Source organism: Calonectris borealis, chromosome 2, assembly GCF_964195595.1.
Source record: "Calonectris borealis chromosome 2, bCalBor7.hap1.2, whole genome shotgun sequence".
NCBI classification, from domain to species: domain Eukaryota; kingdom Metazoa; phylum Chordata; class Aves; order Procellariiformes; family Procellariidae; genus Calonectris; species Calonectris borealis.
This window is the reverse complement of record NC_134313.1, coordinates 18,282,739-18,305,572: the sequence shown is the minus strand read 5'-3', so window position 1 is coordinate 18,305,572 and position 22,834 is coordinate 18,282,739. Positions and strand designations below refer to the sequence as shown.

General features: G+C 34.0%; 1 protein-coding gene across 3 annotated transcripts in view; it reads right to left on the bottom strand.

The window, feature by feature from the left end:
* CSMD3 (CUB and Sushi multiple domains 3) overlaps positions 1–22,834 on the bottom strand; it is a 796,263-nt gene that overhangs the window by 616,958 nt on the left and 156,471 nt on the right. For all 3 annotated transcript variants that reach the window (XM_075141259.1, XM_075141260.1, XM_075141261.1), the window contains exon 4: positions 7,056–7,250. In XM_075141259.1, the coding sequence (XP_074997360.1) occupies positions 7,056–7,250 (195 nt within the window). The remainder of the gene's footprint in view (positions 1–7,055; positions 7,251–22,834) is intronic.

The window sequence follows — 22,834 nt, the reverse complement described above, 5'->3', positions numbered from 1 at the left end:
TTTCTTCTTCTAAACATAATTTCATTTATTTAGGAACTGTTGAGTTCTGCTGCTTTCCCCAGTCCTCTATATACTGTTTGGAGATGTAATTTGAGAGACCTGTTTTCCAAATTAAGATGGTTACTGCACTGATGAATGCTAATTACTTTGATCCAAATACCTTTTTATTCTGGACTATATCACACCAGCTGAGGGTTTGCCCACTGCTAATGTAAGTTTCTAATGGATCTTAAGACAGCTTTCCTCACTTCTGATAAGAATTCCTGAAATCCCATGACAATGTGCAAAGCCAAACTATGTACACCAAATGAAAGTGTGATTCTGATCTTCTGATTAATATTCTGACCTGGATATATACATTTCTAATGAAAGGACAAGTAAGGAAAATATTTTAAGATATTTTGTATTGTTTCATAAGCTGTAAACTATATCCTGATCTCTTAATCACCCTTTAAACATTTAAATCCTGATTTAAAAAAAAGTAATAAAATTACATTTTTTTGTTAAAAAGGTTTCCATACTGAGATTGCTTTCTAAAAATTAGCAATTTTTTTAATCATCGTTATTATTCTTGTTCTACTTTGTTTTATTTCAATTATTAAACTGTTTTTATCTCAACCCATGAGTTTACCTGCTTGTGCCCTCCCAATTCTCTCCCCCATCCTACCAGAGGTGGGGGGTGAGCAAGCGATTCTGTGGTGTTTAGTTGCTGGCTGGGGTTAAACCACGACATATCCTGAGAATAACACTAATATAATGAGAAAAGACAAGTATGGTAGGGTATATTAGAGAGCAATTTCAATGCTTTTCATAGAGGCAAAATTTGATTCTATTGGTCTTAAAAATTACACATTTTAAAGATAACTAAAATAAAGAACTCACAAAGTTCTTTTATTGCAAAAATTCAAAACAACAAAAGGTAATGTAACTTTGTTCATAAAAGAAGTCATTTAGGGTACTATTTTGCAGAGCTTCTGAGCCCTGCTTGAAAGTACAGAGTGTTGTACTTGAAAACACACAACATCCATATTATACTATTTATTTCAATAAAATGGTAGACCTTTTTAATCATTTCTTCTCCCCCCCAATCTTAAATTCTCTAATTTTAGGGGAGTATCATTGCCATTTGTAGACCATTTACATTTTTTAATGTACCAACCATAACGGTGTTGGCCATTCTAAGCCACTGATTTATAATGTCCCAAAAAGGATCTGTGGAACAACCTCTGAAAAATTGCTCATTCATTAGTGTCAAGTCATCTTCATATCTTATGTACAAATACACCATTCTACAAAATATTTTTGTTGGTTTTTTTTTTTAACTTTCTTTAAATAATCCAACATGTTTTTAATCCAGTCTCACACAGCTATACTGGGGCTTTTCCCAAGAATAAGCAGTGACAACTGTTTGTATGTAAGAACTGGCTTCAGACAAAAAACTGCTCATTCCCTGTGAGATGTCATTTATTCCTCCTAAGTTAGTGTACTTTATTTTCCTCTGCGTATACTGTCAGTTCCACTAGTTAATGCACTGCATGGTATCAAGTGCAGTACTTTGACTTTATCTCCTGCTTTGTTCTCGCCACAGCCTACAAAGCCCAGCTTACAACAAAGACACAAAGGCAGAGTCAGCTTATTTACTGCTTATATTACTAGGTTCTATTTGCCACGCTGTCATAAAATCATTTACCTACCCGCAACCAAATTTATCTGTCTGTGCTTACAATGATATATGACAATATATGCTTACATTGTTATATGAATATTTCTTGGTAGGTATGTGAAGTTTAATTCTGTTTTTTTTTTTCAAAATTCCGTACTATTATAAGCTGAATATAAACAGATACACCCCTTCAAGAAAGTGTACTGGAGGCTCTATGAGACTTTTAGGTATACTTTTATTTCATTTGAAGATGCTCTCTGTTTTATCTGACCTAAAACTTACCTCAAGTAGTTGAAATATGTATAGCCATGTACCTATGTAGTCACAGAATTATACCAGTGACTTGCAATTAACAAATTTTCCTCTCCAGTGGTTTCTGCACACAGGAAATAGCAAAATACTTCAATAGTGAGCTGAATATGCTAATATTCAATTTGACACCTGATAGATCACTTTTTAAAAATATGATCTTATAAATATCTCGATTCAATTTCTTTGGAATAAATCTGCTGAAGAAGAAGAAATGAAGTATACATCTATACAGATAGATATATACTATATATATACACACCTATACAGATAGGTAGAAATAAATATATATTTATATCTACATATATATATGTTGCAGGGCAATTACAGAATTCCCAGATTTGGAATTTAATAACAACTTCTTTAGTCTTTTACCTGTCATGACAAAATATGGAAAAATAGCTCAATATTCTCCAGAGAAATAATCAAAAAAGCAGAAATGCATTTTGTCCATGTAAAAAAAGTACCTACAGTCAGTGGGTTGTGCACTTGTCTGGCCAAAATGCATGTCAATTCAAACAAGTGGAAAAACAAAGCCTTTTGTTAAAAATATGAACAGAAGTTTTATCGTGACAATTATTTTGTAGCTATATGTACAGGCAATAGTGAAAATATTTTAATAGAACCTCTAGGAATACAAATAAAACTATATTCTGTTTTTGAAATTTCTGAATTCTAAAAAGAAAGAACAGTTTTAGAATTAAGATTCTTACAACACCCATTTTACCCTGGAAGAGGAAAATATAAAAATATATAAAAATATAAAAGTCAGAATACTTCCTTGATTATGAAAGTGTCTAATTATTATAACGTTTATAGAATGGCAATATTATATATAAATATAACCTTATTTATTACCCTCAGTAAATTATTCCTACCTTGCTGCATTATGGAGAAACTGCAAGCTGCAACATTATCTCAGGAATAGGTGATATGATAAAGCTGCTATCATGTTTCACTGTTGAAAACAACCTTATCAAAATTAATTTGTCAGGGAAGAAGACTTTATTTAAAAACTAGTCATGGGTTCTGCACAATATAACTGACCACAACACAATAAATCCAATTTAGTTTTCTTTTAATTAAGGTATTTTTGCATTTCTGGTTGTGCTGGTTTTGGCTGGGACAGAGTTAATTTTCTTCATAGCAGCTAGTATGGGGCTATGTTTTGGATTTGTGCTGAAAACAGTGTTGATAATACAGGGATGTTTTCATGATTGCTGAGCAGTGCTTACACAGAGCCAAGGCCTTTTCTGCCTCTCACCCCACCCACCAGCGAGTAGGCTGGGGGTGCACAAGAAGCTGGGAGGGGACACGGCTGGGACAGCTGACCCTAACTGACCAAAGGGATATTCCATACCATATGACATCATGCTCAGTTTATAAAGCTGGGGGAAGAAGAAGGAAGGGGGGGACGTTTGGAGTTAGGTCGCTTTGTCTTCCCAAGTAACGGTTACGCGTGATGGAGCCCTGCTTTCCTGGAGACGGCTGAACACCTACCTGCCGATGGGAAGTAGTGAATGAATTCCTTGTTTTACTTTGCTTGCATGTGTGGCTTTTGCTTTACCTATTAAATTGTCTTTATCTCAACCCCCGAGTTTTCTCACTTTTACTCTTCTGATTCTCTCCCCCATCCCACCGGGGGCGGCGTGAGCAAGCGGTTGTGTGGTGCTTAGTTGCCAGCTGGGGTTAAACCATGACACTAGTAAATCTAACAAAAATTACAGTATTTTAATGAATATCAGAACATGAAAATGGCAGGTGAAAAATTGTGCATTCGAAGAATGTTCTCTGAGAAACAGGAGATTAAATGAAGTAATTGTTAGGTATGTGCACTGATTTTGCAGTACCCAAAAAAGGCCTTGACTCTGTGTAAGCACTGTTCATCAACAACAAAAACATCCCTGAATTAATCAACACTGTTTTCAGCACAAATCCAAAACATAGCCCCATACTCGCTACTATGAAGAAAAGTAACTGCATCCCAGCCAAAACCAGCACAAAACCTATGAAGATTAGTAAGGAAAAAGAAAGTCATTTGAGGAATAACACTTTTCTTCATGAATAAAATTTGGCAAAAAAATGTGTATCTTAAAAAATTACAAATTTCAGTGTTATGCACCAAATTTAAACTGTAAGCAGGTAATAAGGTCTCATATATGGATGCTTGTGGCAATATGAAGCCCCGTTGATTCCAATGAAATTTCCCTCATTGAGACATCAATCCGTAAGAATTACGTTGGTAAAACACAAACATGACCTCCTCCTGATCTCTTCATTCAAAGTGAAGGCAATGTAAAAGGAGTGATCAAAAAAAAATTACTGACCAAATTTACTTGTTCTGAATTACAAGAGACAGATGGCAATGACATTGACACACAGATGTGCTAAAGACATCTATGATCTTAACTCCACTAACATGTAAGCATGCTGTAAGTTCAGAACTTTGTTCAATTTATTTTCTATAGGTAAAAACAAACAAACAAACAAACAAACCCAAATTAATATTGAATAAAGTATACTTTTGTGCTATTCTTGGGACTTTTTTCTTGCAAATCAGACAATGACATTTCCTAGGTCATTGCATTGAAATACTCAGTATTTCCCCAATCCAACTAATTATATTAAAATGAAACAACTAGTATATGCATGTCTGGAAAAGACCTGGCCATCTACCAAAAACCAGTAGTCAAGTTCTTTAGTGTTGAGAAACATTAATTCTTATGCATATACTCTCAAAATTACACACCACTTCACTTGTTTGTCTCAGGATTCACTGGTTTGAATGTAATGACCGTTGGTAGGGAACAATAAGACATTTGTCAGAGGAACTCTTTAAAGATGAGTGTTTAATCAAAGAGTCTCCATGGCAAACAGAGAGAAAGAAATAAGAAGTTCATTAGTGGATAATCACCTTTAGGAACCTTCTGCAGAATTCTGTGTTGGATAATTGCATTAGACAAAAATAGGACAAATTCATTAGAATGGAATCACTAAGGTCTCTGTATTAAATGTAAAGTTAAATGTTTCTGATAGAGGAAAATATTCAATTTTATTGAAAATAATTGGTTAATTTTTTTATCAAATATAGACCAAAAATACCTTAACAGTAATTTAGTGCATTAAGCCTTTAAGCCATTATGCCTGATGTTAAAACTTAAATCAAGAATCTGTCACATTCCTAGGTTATATTTCAATAATTTGTAGCCACCACTATTAAAATGTGTACCTTGGGTTTTTTTTTTTTTTTTGTCAAGCTTTTACCCCCTAGATTCTTCACTGCTATTGATTAGAGCACTGTCTTCCCCAAAAAATGTTTCCCTTCTGCATGAGTTTCTGCAGTAAATCAAGTCACCTTTTCATCCTCTTTACATGCACTGTAAAGTTTGAGTTCCTTCAGTCTCTAGACAAAATTACAGTTTTGAAACCTAACAGAACTTGTTTACTCTTTTTCTGAATCCTTTCCAATTTGTCAACTCTATTTTGCCCTAGAGAGTGACACTATTCAGATAATGACCTGTCTAATAATGAATAAAAAGAAATGTGTTTTTCATATTCTTATATGATAGTCTTCTGCTTGCACTCTAGAGTTGTGTTTAACTACAGGACTACTTAGAGAGCTTATCATTCCAATTCAAATTTATACTGTGTATTTTCACATCCTCTTGGAATAGAAACAAAATCTATCCAAAGTTCTACTGAAAAACGCTGTGTTAAAAGAAAGCATGTGTAACACTGTGACTGTGATGACTGACTGGCAAGTGGAAGCATCAGGTTCAAGTCTCTCCTCTTCCTTATTTAAAAGTACAATTTTTTATGCCATTTCAAAATTGGCAGATCAAGAATTTGAACAATGGTCTACAGTGAAGTCCATTAGCCTTCTACTTTGTTGCAAATGTAAGTTTTGTACAAGTTAACATATTCTCATCAAATCTTTTTTATGATCATCTCCACAAACAAAATTTGGATTTATGCCTTGATTGTGTATCTTCTTCATTATTAGCTAGCATTTTTCTGGGAAGTGGGAGGGGAAGGTTCAGGAGTTATAAATAATTTTACTAGAAAATAGTATTATTAGTAATAACTTTGTATTTTCTTTAAGATCATGGATAAACATATTAAATAGCTCTAAGCCAAGAATAGGAAACAATAGAATGGTATTTCCAGTGATACACATTTCCCATATATAACTACTTTTTTGCGGTACTGGTTAACCAGGTTTTAACCCAACTGAATTTTGACTTTTTTTAATCAGAAATTTATCAGAATGCTAATTGGAAGTTGGAATGTTTTTGTAGCCCTTGCAAGACCGCATCAATTTTTTTAGACAAATATAAATGTTACATTCTGTAAAGTTAACCTGTGAATCCAGAAAAAGATCTCAAGCTTGCTTGGCATAACAGTGTTTCATCAAAATACTATCTTCATTGTATTTGGTTGTGTATAGTAGTGATAGTTTCTCCATTTTATCAACATTACTCTGCAAACAATATTTCTCTCTAATAGTCTTAGAAAATAAGATTTACCCATAAAACAGGATTCCCTACTACTGCTATATTTCTAATGTGAGCAAGGGAACAGGATTTGACCTACAATATTTGTTAGAATACAAGGGATATCCTATATACAAAACTTAAGATATCAAATCTGACTGAGAATGAGGGGAAGTCCCTCTAACTCAATTGTTTTGGTAGTTTCAAACTTCTATTTGCTCAATATACAACACTTAACAAAAGGCCAGTCCTTAAGAAGTATTAATGGATCCCAAATTTACATTCCCATAGTTGTCAACATGTTGAACACAGACATTTATATCCTACTTATTACTAGGTTTCTAGTTATTATTCCATTACATGTATTTTAAAATAAATGAGAAATAACTTTTTAATAGGATATTGACTTAAAAATTAATAGGTGCATATACTGAGATACATCATATATGTGAGCAAGAGTTCAAAATACTCAAAAAGGCTTTTCTTTAATCACAGTCTAGAAGTTAATAATTAAAACTGAGATTTAAAGTTGTTCATACTAATAAATATAATGTACATATTTGAGAATATTACTGTAGCATTTCTCTTACCTCTACAGATAGGAACGGGAAAGTCCCACGATGCTGTATTCACAGAGTTAGCTGTGCAAGTAAGCTGAGGGTGGCCATCCAAAATATATCCAGTTACACAGCTGTATCGGATTTTGTCACCAACATCAAATCTTGTACCGTACAAGATACCCTTTGGTGGAACTCCTGGATTGCCACAGGAACTACTCTGTAATTCTGGAGAAGATATATTTATTATTACTTATAATGTTTTTATAAATCAATACTGCATTTTGCTGTAGAATATAGAACACACGAATTATGGCAACTTTGGGCAGATAGTATGTTTTCATGGACATTATACAAGTCTTAACACTGAAAAGCCATTACTGACTTAGTCTATTAAGTATCTGCTTCTGTACCCACATATCAAAAGGTAGAATATTTTATGAAAATGTGCACGAGGTTTTCCTTAAGCTCCAGCTATAGATATATTTATGTATTTTTCCTAATTGATAGGAAAGAACTCATTACATAGGAAGAGGAAACAAAGGAACTTGATATGTTTCTGACTTTTAAGTTATACAAATGCAAAACAATAAACAAAACTGTAATACAGACATAAAAGAACATCAGATTCGAATCAATCAAAATTTGGAAGAATAAGTAAAAATACTCAGGACAGAACACTAGGAAAAGGTTTTAACAAACATAAGCTTGAGCATGGTCAGGAAGCTGTTGAATGATTTAATAGATTTTAGATAATGAGGCAAATGTGATGAGATACTGCGAGTAACTGATTTCTGAGCAAAGGACTAGTTAATTTAAACATACGGAATACCATAGATCTGGCTGACTTCTACTCTAATGCAGAGCTTTAAAGCATTGAGAATTCATAATGAGTTGCAGCTCTGCTGTTAGTTTTATTTCTGAGGACATTAATTAGAGTTCAGGTGGTACTCACACTCCAACTGCATACCCTTTTAACTGATGTTTCAGCATCATAAATAGCTTGATTACAACATTTCCCATCATTTACTGCTGGAGTCCTTTAGTTAATGGACATAAAAAGATAGATTTTGTACAACTGTGAGCAAAAGAGGTTTCATAATCTCATCCTGAGCTCTTCAAAGCTTATACCAAGTATACTTACCAGCCTAATGCTAACAGGGAAGAAGCAAATCAGGTAAACCTGTACTTGGATTCATAGCAAATTTCCCGAATCCACAAAGTAAGGAAACAAGATGGAAGAACAGAAGGGTATACATGTGTTGTCTTAATTTCTTTTCCTGAGTTCCATGTAACTATCTTCTGCATCCCTGATGTGCTCATGAGTGTGTGCACACAGGCACACACAGATATATATATTAACATATTTAAATATAGTACGGAAAAAATAATTGTAACTGTTATAGTAGGTTTCAATTAAAGAAAAAAGGTGTAAATGGTTATCAAAACAAGCAGTATGGCTCATGAGATACGTTACATTGTCAAACTTCCATGCCACTATCAAGAATTAGGATATATTATTAGATTTCTGATACCAACCATGAAACAAAACTACGTAACAGTTATTAAAAAGAAGAATCCAGTATAGTCATTGTCCCGGTTCCAGCTGGGACAGGGTTAACTTTCTTCCCAGTAGCTTGGGGGGTGTGCTGTGTTTTGGGTTCGGTGTGAAAGGAGCGTTGATGGCCCATTGATGCTTTGGCTGTTGCTGGGTGATGCTTGCACCGGGAGGGGGGAGCACAGCCGGGGTGGTGGACCCAGCTGGCCAATGGGGTATTCTATACCATGTGACATCATGCTCAGTATAAAAACCAGGTGTGTGGGGGGGCTCGCGCCCTGTTCGTGACACGCGGTCGGCGGTTGGTGAGCGGTTGTGTTGTGCATTGCCTGCTTTGTGTATTCTGTTATTGTTGTTGTTCTCATTGTTATTATTACTGTTCTACTTAGTTTTATTTCAATTATTAAACTGTTTTTATCTCAACCCGGGAGCTTTCCTACTTGTGCCCTCCCGATTCTCTCCCCCATCCCACTGGGGGGGGTGATCGAGCGGCTGCGTGGCGTTTATTTTTGCTGGCTGGGGTTAAACCACGACAGTCATATATATATATGCTATATATGCTATACACATCTATACATATATATCTATATAAAAAATATATGCTAACAATGTATTCATCTGTAAGACCTGCTGTATCAATCATGTTTTGATGTAAATATGTTAAATTTGCAAATTAGTTGCTGATGTCATTGCTGCTATTGCTTTCTTTCTCTTACATAATAAACTCTGTGGAACTGGAATTGACTTTCATTGCCTTGCACAAGGACAGAGCACAGAAGTAAGAAGATAGCCTGTCTCATCTTGGTCACTTCAAAGCTCACCTAAATGGTTGATATTCTTACTATTGCTTTATCAAGCTAAGTGTTCTGTCCTCCAACAAAAATTCCCTGTCCTCAAACCTGCTTGCAAGTTTACAAAGAAGGCAACACTGCAGTTGACTCCTGCATATTTGTTCAAAGGGATTTCTCTTAAATCCTTTAAAGGTTTTCAAGGCCACCCCAGTTATTAAGCATCATCATAGCATGTCAAAATAGAGATAAGAATATCATCCTATGGATTTTTATTATCTTATGAATCATATTATATTAACTTAAAAACTCTGCCTGTATACAGTGTTTTTATTTTCGTCTTCTCCAAGAAGGTGAAATCTTTCAGAGGCCTGTGTTTCTTAGTGCTTTGTAAAAAGGTCACAGAAAGTTTCCCTGTCCTTTGAAATGAAAAATATAAAGATTAGTGATGCCTTTAACAGTCATTGTCTAAAATTGCTTGCTTTACTCTTACTGCTGTCTCATCAAGATTACCCACAGAAGGCAAAATATTATTATGAAATTATATTTTAAAGCGCTAATTAAAAATTACCTTCCTTCTAAACTAAAACTCATTTTCCAGTTGCAATACTATATGACTTATCTAAAAAGAATACTTGGCATTTTCCATTAACTTTTTAATATTATGAAAGTGGCTAGTGAGTATACTACTTCTAATGCTTCAAGTCGTTTTTTTCCTGATTTTAGAAAATAAAGTAGGAAAAGAAAATTGTACAATTTAAAATATATTGGTTTCTTCTGTATTTTAATTTTGAACATATACAAGTGCATTATTTTGAGGGAGTGGAGGTATAATTCACCAAGTAACTGCACTAGTCTTCTTTGATAGGTAGTATCTATTTTCAAACTGAATGTCACACTGTACTACCAACTCCCTGCCATTTAAAGCTATGGATTTTTATCCTGAGATTGTCATCTGTCAGGGAACACAGGAATTGCCAAACTAGATTGTAATTTTTGTTCAGCTCTGCACAGATTCTTGACTTCAGTGACATTCTGATATTCAGTAATGATATGAAGCATGGAAAAGTGTTTCCTTTTAAATTTGCCACATTGTGATTTGGTTGAACTTCTCCTTGTTCATGTACTCTGAAAATAAGCATAATTTAATATTTTACACCATCCTACTTTTTTACATTTTTATTGTGCATTGTTGCTCGTCTCCTTTTTAAAGCAAGCTGTGCCAACTGTTTCAGTCTCTCTCCAAGTAAGAATTTTCTTTGTCCTAGATTTAATTGTCAGTTATCTCTGAAATCATGTGCATTGTTTGCTTGCGCAAAACTAAAATGCTTCTTTAAATCAATATTCCACCTGTAAGCAAGGTACGTATGAACTTATTTGTCCTCTATTTTTTTTTTACATGATGATAAAACACCAAGATCAAAATACCCTTCAATGCTTTTCAATAAGTTTCTATTTCATTAATTTCTATTAACGTCAATGGAAATTCTTTTCAAAGACTGTGGGTAAAATATGCCTCAGAGAGTTCTGCCTAGCAGGAATGGACACGCTCCTTTAAAGAGTTTAATTAGTAGAAATTCAGCCACTTATAAATACTAATTAATAAGCTATTCAAATTAAATCACATTAAATGTAATTTCTTTGTGACAACACTTTCAAAAAAAAGGCTGGCAGAAGTTGAGACTCTCTTCTCAACATTCACTCGAGGAGAAACAAGTCATGACCAGATATATAAAATTTACTTTCTTTTTATTCAGATTTTAAGTCAGCATTTTTTCTTTTATGTTACTTATAAAATCAAGAGTAGCACCTGTCTTCCTTAAACTGTTTAAGCATGAAATTTATAATTTGATGTCCAAATATCCAGAACAAGTATTTGCAAATATTCCAGTAAAAAATGCATTTGTCGTATCATTTCATTGCATTCAGCGCAGTGGAAACTATTTGTATTTTCTCTGCTGAAGATTAATGTCCTTCACACACTAAATCTGATATTAGAAATCTAGGAACATAAAGAATTTTGTCTTTTTTTAAAAGATTGATCCATATCTTTATCACAATTTTTGTTCACAACTATTACAAATCATTGTTATCCCATTTTTCGCAACCTAAAATGAGAAACACTGTCAGTATCAAATGCATATCTTCATGAGTACTCACTCATTGAAAAACCTATGAAATATCCCAATAGAGGCTAATATTTGTTTCATTTATTGCTTTTGAAATTGAATACTCCTGGTATCCCTACACTGTCAGTTTGGATATCTCCCTGTATTACTGCATGGCACTAGTCCTAGACTGCTCGTTCACTCCTGTCTATTATTCCAAACAGTAATTCCTCTGCCAGACAAACCTGAGTATGGTCTAGGGAATATGCCATTCTAGGGACCACTCCAGTTGTCTTTTGGGGCAGGACTTGATTGTAACTGGAAATACTAGAACACAGCTGTACACAGATATCCCTTGGAAAAGCTATGCGTATGTAGTTTGTCTTACTGACAATCGAGAATGCTTTGGTATTGAAGGCTCAAGACCAATTTCAGAAGTATGTGTGTGGATATAATGAGTGCTATACATTCCAAGGGTCCCAAATATTAGCAAAGATGATACATTTGTAACAATACAAAGTAGCCTGAAATTCAGTTGTCCAAAATTCACCTATATTAAATCTTGTAATCGTTCATTTTAGTTGCACATAGTTTTCCAAAGGTTTTATAAACTAAGAAAGTAACTTAGATGCATAGTTTCTATCTCATAATATTTTGCTTTCTTTCTCAAAATGTATATTTTTCTTACTTTCTTTTCTATTCTGTCCTCATTCACATTGCTCTGAATATATGAGTAAGCATGGTCTAGATTTAGATCTAAAAGGGAGTAGAAGAATTAACTGATGAGTATAGCAATACCATTGTCTTCCTACACACATATTGAAATATACATATATATACCTGTCCCACTTGAGTTTACAGAGTAAGGGAAACCACAAGAAAAATTTGGAGTAGGCAGTATCAGTGCAGTGAAGGTAAAAATGAAAAACTTAATATCTAAGTGGCAATTTAACTGTACAAATATGTATTGTTCAGACAGCAAAGAAAAAGACACTATAAATGAATGCTTTGAAAGATCTACCATAAGCAATACAGATTTATTAAAACAGATATTAAATGAAAAAAATCCCCTCGCCCAAAGTCCAGGTCTTTCCTTTGTAGTAATTCAACAATAAAAGTGGTTATTCTTTGATTCCAACAGATCTCTGACCTCAAGATACAAGTGCAGAATGAAGAATCACTATTCTGAAATTTACATTCGTTTACAGCGGTAATAAAAATAACAGTTTGTCTAACAACCAAAACTTCTCTGAAGTTTTTCTTTTGCTTTCTGCATTTTATCTGGATCAGTCAGAAGAGACTGTCATATTCTGGTACCTATCTATAAATAGGTAGGCAAAAGGAAGTGTGAGAAAGATTTCCCCCCCCCCCCCAAAGGAAAACAAGGTAAAACATGTTTTTTCTTCTCCTGTTCTTAATTGCTCTAATTACAAATTGCTCTAATTACAAATATCTTTGTAATAGTAACCTCACTGAGGGTCTCTACTGTTCACTAAGGATAATACAGCTAATTACATTGTATAGTTTCTTATCTATTCTTTAATGAATGACATAATTTTGCTTTTTTCTTCCCTTTGAAATTATTTTCATGCCAAAAAATAACAGAGGAACTTGATTATCTGAAGTAAAGCCACTGATTAATATAGGGATGTCTTTTAAAACTATGTCCTGAGGGAACTTTAAATGCAGATTTTTATACTGAGTTTGGTTTTGGTTCTAAGTACATTGAAACAATCACTGCATTTGCTTTCTTTGCAAGTAACGCAAAAATGTTTCTATTCATAACATTAAAGTCATATGTTATTTTTATAGGAACAAACCCATTTCAGCATTAAGTAAATTATAACTGCATTAATATAATTATTCTACAAGCAAAAGAACAACAGCAACAAGAATTACAGCAAAAAACCCTCCAGGATATGTGAAGGAAACAAGTGATAATTGTAGTACTGTAGTAACATTGATACAGTGAGCATAACAAATGTAATACAAGAAATGGTCTAGGGTTTGCCATATATTCCCTTCATATGCAATACACTGTTTGGAATATCTGTCTGAAGCAGCCAAAGACACAGAACAGCACTAGAGAGCTGAAAGACCATGCAAAAAGACAATTGCAGTCACTAATTTTACCATATGACAGCATAATACAGCACCAAGTGAAATCAATAGAAAGATGACTATAAGCTTCAGTAGATATGGTTAAATCTGACATTCCCTAACAGACACACTTCTAAAGTGTTACCTGAAGGGAATGAGAAACAGGTAAAGACCGAATAGTTACCAGCACCAGCCACCCTTATTTGCCTTTACCAAATTCCGCTTGACTTCGATTAAAGCTTTATCTGCAGTAAATTCCTGTACAGCTGCTGAGGGCACCAGTTAAACCCCGAGTATGGCTGGAAGGTAAATTCACACAGTGCATGGACTGAGAAAGACGACTGGAAACTGCATGAAGTTTTGGAATGGGTGTAGAGTTGCTAGCGTGGCAGAGATTGCTCCATCCACACTGTTCTGAAAGTATTCAACCCTATCAGTATAGTCCAAAGCCTGAGGTACTGTATCTGCCACATGTGGTGGTTGTTCATCTTCCCAGGTGGATGAAGCCCAAGACAGATGCACCCTGCAATATCTATGTAGATATGTCCATGTATGAGTCATAACAGGATTGTTCCATTTAGACTGTAGTGATTCTGAGCACTTTTTTGGCATAGCTGTATCCTGTAGGCAGCTGGGAAGAGGTTGTTGTCATTGCAGAGCAAAGATTATTTCAGAGCCCAGGACAATCTAAACCAAAAAATAATCCTAAAACCTATACCATATTGCTATTCCTTCTGCAATATGTATTTCTTACCATGCCTTTTAGAGTTATACAAAAGAATTTAACCTTCAATTTCTGAATTGTTATGGTAAGAAATATCTCATTGTATTATTTGTTTGCTTTCCACTGTTGCCTTAATGCCTCACCTTATTTTGCCTTATGGTAGGTACTGTATAAATGTTGCATTTTTCCTCACTGGCTGTCCTTACCTGGAGAATTTACAGTAACCAAAGATATAAAAGCTAACTGAATTTAGGAAAAGGCAGTTTACCCACTGAAGGAGTATGTCATAGCACAAACAAGTTGTGTGGTATCATATAAGACAGTGTCTCCACACAAATTTCACAGACAAGAATAGATACATATGTCAAATAAATTTCATTACTTTTATATATTTAATGTATTGTCATATCTAGATTCCTACTGAAATTAGGGTTCCATTTTGCAAGACGTAACACAAATATTAGGAAGATGTATAGTTTTTATATTCAAGATGATAGGAATACTGAAAGCAGAGAACAGAATGAAATAAAACACATTTTGTGGAAAAGTACTGGGGCATCTTAAGGAGACTTAAGAAGAAATGTAAGAGTTGACACTTGAGCACTGATAGGCGTGGCTAATTAGTGAATTGACTCTTAAACTGCTATAAAGGCTAATCTGAAAGATTTATGGTTTAAATTATTATAAACTAGAGACTAGCTAGTCGTAAAAAGAAAGTATGCAATGCCTCTTCCAGTTGGCAAAAGTCATCTGAACTGACCAGTATATAGTCTGAGGATACATACAGGTGTCCATGGCTGATCAACCATGCCTCATGTTTGACTTATTAGCCAAGGTTTCCCCACCACAGGCCTTCTTCACAAATTGTGTCTTAACATTGAAAGTAGAGAACTTCTTGTATGTTGAACTTTTCAACTTGTTTAAAAAAAAAAAGGGAAAAATTATTTCTGTTACTATGGATCACTCAGGGTTTAAAACTGAAATTTAAAGTATAAAGTGTGGATATGGGATGTGTCATGGACATATCATTAGATAGTGGCATAAAAGGGCACAAAGAAAATCAGTTTTCTCCTCATGAAAGGGACTTCGACACGTGAGAACTGGGCGCTAGGTGGCACCTGAAACATTCAGAGCTGTTGTATGACCTGGCATACATTTCTTTCTATATATATCAGTGGTAACAAAAAATTCCAATTTTTTTACATACATTGCATATGCTTGGTTTATGTATGTGTTGGTATATATATATTTATATAGAGAATTACTATTAAGAGACATTGCAATACCCTGTTAGAAGTACAAGTGTTTGATGCAATTGGATCACTTAATTGACTACCTGCTTCTTTTTGTCAAAGGACAGTGAAATTTCAGTCTGGTTTCCACCATTATTGCTGGTATGAAGGATTCCTGAACAACATTGTTTACAGAAAACATGTTTACAAAGTTAGAGCTATATACCTGTAGCTATTTTCTAAATGTTTCTGGTTTATCCATTTTGACAAAAGAAAGGTAAGCCTTAATCCTTTAATTTAGTTTTCATTTAGAAAGCCTTATGATTTAGAATTTTCCTTTAGAAGATTGAATCATTATTCCCTCCAAAATCTGTATCACAGTTGTTTTTCCAGCACACCATTTCTTGATAGAATTAATGTCCTTACTGTATTTGATGGCAAAGGGTCATAATCAGCCTTCTGGGATGTCATGAGGACATTACCAAACTCTTCAGAGGTCTTTTCTTTTTTATATTTCATAGTGAATCTCAACTGGCAGGTTAAGACTACTGCTCAATACATAGGATATATAGTGGTTAGGCAGTGCCTTTGTTTAGTCAAGACTGGATTGCTGTAATTACTTTTCTGAATGTTCTTATCCTTTCAACAGAACATCTTCTTTAGAAAACACAAAGTGTCTATCATTTTATGTGTCTCAAGGTCTCAGCACATCAGGTGAAATTTAAAATCTTTAAACCAAGCTTCCTTTTAAAGTATTTTCATGAATGCTTCATGATGCACCAACACATCTTTCAGACTATGAATGGATATGATACAGCTTATTCAGTTAGCCATGTTTTATTATATTATATAGCTGTCATTAATTTATATTTATACTCTCAAGAGTGTAAATTTGTGGTAATGTATAAATAAATGTAAAGTAAAAATATTACATTCTCAAATACAACACGTCGTATTGTGAATCAAAATATTTTTATCAAAATGCTGAAATAAAATCTCCACTCCATATCAGGATGGAAGTGTAATCCCTTCTCTTTACATCAAACTGTACTCAAGGATCCTGCATTCAGAATATAGCTGAAAACACTGCTGATACATTAAGCAAGAGAAAGTTTATAATTAAAAGTGTACAACTAATAGGAGTAAAACTGTTTTATTTTGCTCATTTTTCTCCGTGTTTATGATATAACTCAGAAATACATCAAAAATGCAGATCTTGCATAATAAAGTGCTATTCTCAGAGTCATTTTTCTAATCACAATCATACTTTTAAGGTCTGAAACAGATGGCTACCTAATAAAATCCTTTTTATTAGAAAAGGTCTCTTTGGTTAATGTTAATCTCAGGTATAATATGAATTTTTCATTAAAAATGTCCAGACATGAGAACATTTAAAAATACTGGGTCAAGGATATATGCATGATTCTGCTTTTAATGGTACTTACCCCGATAATTTCGCAGTGCTGAATTGCATTATAGCCTAATGACTCTACTGCGTAAGGTGGAATAATACAACATTACTGATCTTGTCCAAATTACTTACATGATGATTCATTAACCAGGAAAGACAATGTGATCAAATTAATGGATAACAATGTGAATGAATAAACATCTGCAACAGGCCATTCATCAAGAGCAAGTACAAAACCTTTGAGTGACTTATATTCCGTAAAACTTTGGTTTATAACTCAGTGCTGAGCTGTGCACACACAATATTGTACCTTCCAAAACAGTCAGCTTTTCACATGGGAGTAAAAGCACATTCTACTCCAAACACAAAAGCATCGTCTGCTTTTCCCATCTATTCCACCTTTCCTTTTCACTTTTTGTAAGAATTCCCAGATGTCCTTGACTTCTGAAGCAATTATCTGTAATTGTTATTTTATTTCAGCATTATGCTATCATTTTCCTTTTGCAAGAATTAACATTAGTGATGGTATTCAGCATTCTATTATCACCTTCATTGCACGGGCTTGTGCATTTCTTAGAGAACATCTCTCGAGCCTGAAAATCTGTGTGCTTTGCCTTATGCTGGAGGCGAGTTCCCTGGCACATTTGGGAAAACATTTTCAGAATTCTCAAGTATGGAAGAATGAAAATAGTGTATTTGCTGATGAAACATATGATTTCGTTATGCAGGAATGATTTAAAATGTCTGAAAAAAGAAAGAGCTTTCAAGTTGAATACGTACCAACATTCTTCTATAAGCAAGTATCACTTGGCATAGGGGGAACTGCTTTATATAAGCTATCATTTGTGGGGCTTGGTGAAAAGTGCTTAATTATTTTTTTTTTCTTCCTAATAGTGAAAATGTAAATAATATATTGAAATGCACATGATTCAGTACACAATTGCCTCTAGGCTATGGACCATTATGTGTATCTTTTTCTTTTTTCCCAGAGGTTTTAAAATCAGAAAGGGCTATTTGTAATTTCTAGTCTGAGTCCTGCAAGAACAGAGATCAGTTTCCTTTGTTATTCCTGCATCAAAATAATTGTGTTTGAGACATAAGCAGTAAAAGGCATTTAATCTTATTTTATAGACACAGTGATTGAGAGCATCTACAAAGTAATTCATGCAACATAGACATATAACTTTCTTCCTTCAAAGTCTCCTTTTTTAACCAATATAAGCTTGAACATATATAGTCAGTCTTCCCTCAAATCTCGTTAGCAGCCAGAATAACAGCTGCTTTTATCCCCATCCCTTCAGGTTACCTGCTGTGGGTCATTCTTTTCTTGACTGATCTGTTATTGGAATGGGTAGAAATGGTCATAATTTGAGGGGAGATAAAGGTTTATCATTAAAATACCTCAAGATTTGAATTAACTTCTCATTAAACACCTGTGTAGGCCACTGTTTCTCTGGCTATCTCTACATGACAGGTTAATACTGAAACAGCCATGCCAGTCATGCCTCTGAACTGACTGGTATTTCTATATTGAGAAACTACTTGAACAACACCCCTTTGGCTTCTACTTTTAAATACTTTCAATATTCTCTGCTTTTATTGAGAAAAAGAAAAATGTTCTAGGAAAAGATAAGTTTAATAGCCTGCTGCAGTCCTGCACAAATCACTGTTTGACAGAGCTTATGAAGTGTTCATTGCAGTGCTAACTCAATGAAAGATCATATATCTTATAGAGATCTTTGCAAAACTTCTTTGAAGTGTGACAGATTGGTATGTTAGAAGAGCTAAACAGTGTCAAAGCAATATATGTTATACAAGTACGCTGTTAGCACAATATGAAATGGTAAAGAATATGGAGAAATATATCCTCAGGTCTATATCTGACATGTTCAATCATGTGATATAGAATTCTGTTTTAATGTATAAGGAGAAAAAAAAAATTATAAATGTCAATTGATGGACAAAAAAAATATTTTCAGCATTAATTTTTTAGTTTTGGTGGAAAGATGCTAATGAACTGATGAACATTTCAGTTTGATTTCCCCTCCTTTTTCCCCTGCAAAACAGAGATGAACAAGAAAAATGAGGAGAAAGATCCATTTTTCACTTTGTTTCTCAACAAGTTTAGAAAAATGTAAATAGAAGGCTAAATGTAAATAGAAGGCTGTAAGGGGAAAAAAGAAGATGAGTGGGGGGCAAGGAAATTTATGGATGTCCAGATGACTTAGTTTGGGTCTCAGCACCCTGAATGCTCAACCCAGCATTCAGTTGTGGTAATTTTGGCAGTGAACTTTCTAGATGTTAATGATGGCTCAACTAACTAATACATATTAGTAGATGAGCATATAGAAATCCTGAAAAACTTTTCTTTTTTATCAATTATACCTAATCAAATATTTATTAACAGACATATGACACTACCTAGACAGGACTACAGTGTTGATGTGATTTCTGTAGTGTCTACCTTGTTTCAAGGAAAATCAAGCAAGTCTTCATTATGACATATTTTCTTTCCTCTATATATTTGTTATATTAAGAAAAATGAAAATTGAGTTATTAATTCTTAGTTATATTAGATTAGTGTGTTTATAGAAGCTGAAACTTTTGAGTATAATTTTATGTCTCTGTTTCTGCAGTAGTTTATTCCATTTTAAGTCTCTCACTTATTAAAGTCTTGTAATGCTCTGCCTTCTCTTACATTAGCAACCTTCACACAAAGATACTGGGAATATGCTGGGACATAAGAGACAAATGTATAATCTCTTAACTGGAATCGGTATGTGTATTTCTACTTTCCTATGTTATTTTTACAAGAGGTTTTAAGTATAAAGTCTACAGTTATGATAGAGTTGACTACTGTAAAAAGATAACAAAACCTAAATTAATCAGCTCTACAAACTGGAGATAAAATGGAGATCAGCATGTCAAATTTATATTGTGAACCCCCTCATTCACAGTTTTAAAAAGCATTTTTCAATACAATTGAAAAAGCTTCAGGGCTAACTGTTGTACTTCAGTTCTGTAACATCGAAAAATAGATCGAGAGTAGGGAATAAAAATCCTTACTTGTTTACAATTTTTTTATTTGCTTTGTGAAACAAAAGATTTTTTGAAACACATAATGATTTACTAAAATTAGGAGTTACAACTCTCCTCAGCAGCTGTTTCATGAAGGATGATGTTATTGGCATCGCTACATTGCTGATATAAGTAAAGCCTTCTCCTCCAATATTACAATTTATGAGATTACTTAGTTATTAAAACCTTTAAGTTATTTAGTCGTGTTTGAACAAAACCTTAACTATGTGAATAGATACTCAAGCTCCAGATGACTAAGGAGTTACTGTTCTTGGTGATGAAGATTATTATGACTGAATAAAGAAATAAAACTTTTTATTATTGTTATTTCCTATATTTCTATGTATTTGTTTACAGGGATTGTATTTAGATACTTATTTTAAACTTAAAGATAAAAGAAAATGTCTCAGACATAGTTTGTTTTGTGGGAATGGACAAATCAAATGTACTTTTGGTTATGTAAAGCCAAACTTTGGTATAATCATTTGTCTTGGAAAAGTATATTCATTTCTCTGCACTGCTTTGTACTTCAGTCTTTACTGAGATCAGTCTGGTGATGGTCATAAAAATGGAAAACAATCCACAGAACCCCTCAAGAATTTGACAGCATCATCAACTGCATGAAATTCTGCTTGCTCTTCAAAAGTCAGTGCTGTTTTCAGCATTACAGTCATGGAATCATAGAATCATTAAGGTTGGAAAAGACCTCTAAGATCATCGAGTCCAACCATCAACCCAACACCACCATACCCACTACACCATGTCCCTAAGCACCTCATCTACACGTCTTTTAAATACTTTCAGGGATGGTGACTCAACCACTTCTCTGGGCAGCCTGTTCCAAGGCCTGACCACTCTTTCAGTAACGAAATTTTTCCTAATGTCCAATCTAAACCTCCCTTGGCGCAACTTGAGGCCATTTCCTCTCGTCCTATCCCTACCTACTTGGGAGAAGGGACTGGCTCATAGCCAGAACTCTAATTCCAAGTATCAGCAGTGTCCGGAAATGCCAGTTATTGTTTATAACTACAACTATTTTCAGTTTGTACATGTTAGAGTGTCAAATGACACTGAAGTGGTCTTTTTCAACTGAGAATTAGACTAAAGGGCAAGTTTTTAACAAGGGTTTAGAAATGGATGTCAAGGCAACTTCAAATACATAGCAATCCACATATCAAGTTCAAGAAATCAAACTACATCACTTCAATTCCTAGTAAAAACCTTTCCTCAATGCCACTCCTGATTGATAATGGATACATTCTATAAATTTTAGTCCTGGCTAATACTGGATCCGTTTGAAAGTCCTGTTAATAATTATATCATCTTCACTTGACAATGTAATTAATATCTTTTTCATATTTCTACAACTTAAAATTCTTTATATTCATGGGATCCTGATTGCTTCCAGCTTAAGAAAGAATGTTTTCATTTAAACATCTCCCTACCCTTACAACTGGAATATGCATACATAGTATATGGAATATATAACAGACATGCTTCACAACATAAGCTTTCCTTTTGAACATTAACCAGCTAGAACTTTTTTCCAACAAGATATCATCTGTAAAAAGAACAATAAAAAAAAGATCTAATTTATGAAACACATCCATACATCTATGTGTTCATATCAGCTCTTTCTCAGATTATTCTTTTTGGTTATCTATTTTCTGCTGTGAAAACCACACTAGCTTCAGGTCATTTTAGATGATTTTAAATTATCCAAGTCAACAGTTTCCAAGATATACAGTAAAGGATGGTGACACAATTACTGGCAAGTCTGGAGTGCTCACATAGTGGATTTTTTCTAAAAAACCTTTGATATCTTAATTTCTCGAGGAGGATGCTGCTTATTTAATGACTGGTTAAGACCTGTAGTGCTAATCGTACAATAAGTAGATGACAGGCATTACCCACCTGCCTTTGAAACTGTGGCAGATATTTTAGTATCTAATGATTTTATAGGTGGTAACCAAAATTACTGAAGGAAAAGTAAAATTTTTATTCAGTTATAAATTTTACACATTAGGCATGAATTTCATAATTTTCAAGAAAACAAAAAGTAGAATTATGAAAGGAGAAATTATTTTTAAGCTACATGAAGCACAAAGAAGTTGTGATTGGCAGGGAAAAATAAAATTTTCAAGAAAATCCATCAAAAGAAGCCTATTATTCCATTCCTTCACATTTTACCAATCATCTTCCAGCTTCTGTAAGAGACAAGAATGAGTTTCTGCAACTGCATCCTCCTTACACCAAAAATACTACCTCACAGACAGAACAGGTATAGTCCTTGCACTGTGTCATGGCTTCTGTGGAAAAATGTGTCCTTCACTTGATGTCAGCAGCAGAGTCCTTGAGACCAAAGGAGAAACAGGTCCCCTCATCTAAGTTCCAGTGTTTGGTCTAACTCAGCTCGGGGAAGCAGTGAGAAGCCTTTATCATAAAAGCATAGAAGTTTCATTCCAATAGTTTGAAAAGATACAATCCTTGTCTGGTAACTGTAGGAGATCTGGAGGTGACATGGGCCTTTTCATAACCACAGTCTCTGAGAGCGTTTCCCTGTTTCCTGGACAGTCTCACTAAACCTGAGCTATCTACAGTTTTTCAGTATGATACCCATAGTTAATAAAAGGCACAAACATTACCTTGTCAAATTTTGAAGATCATCTCTGAAATTGTATAAAGCATATAAAACATTTCAAAGCTATCAGACAGGAAGAAAAAACTTTCTCATAAAAATTTAAAAAATTGGAAAATGGAAAATGGAAAAAATTAAAGTTTAACATTATAAACAATGGAAAATATCAGGCACC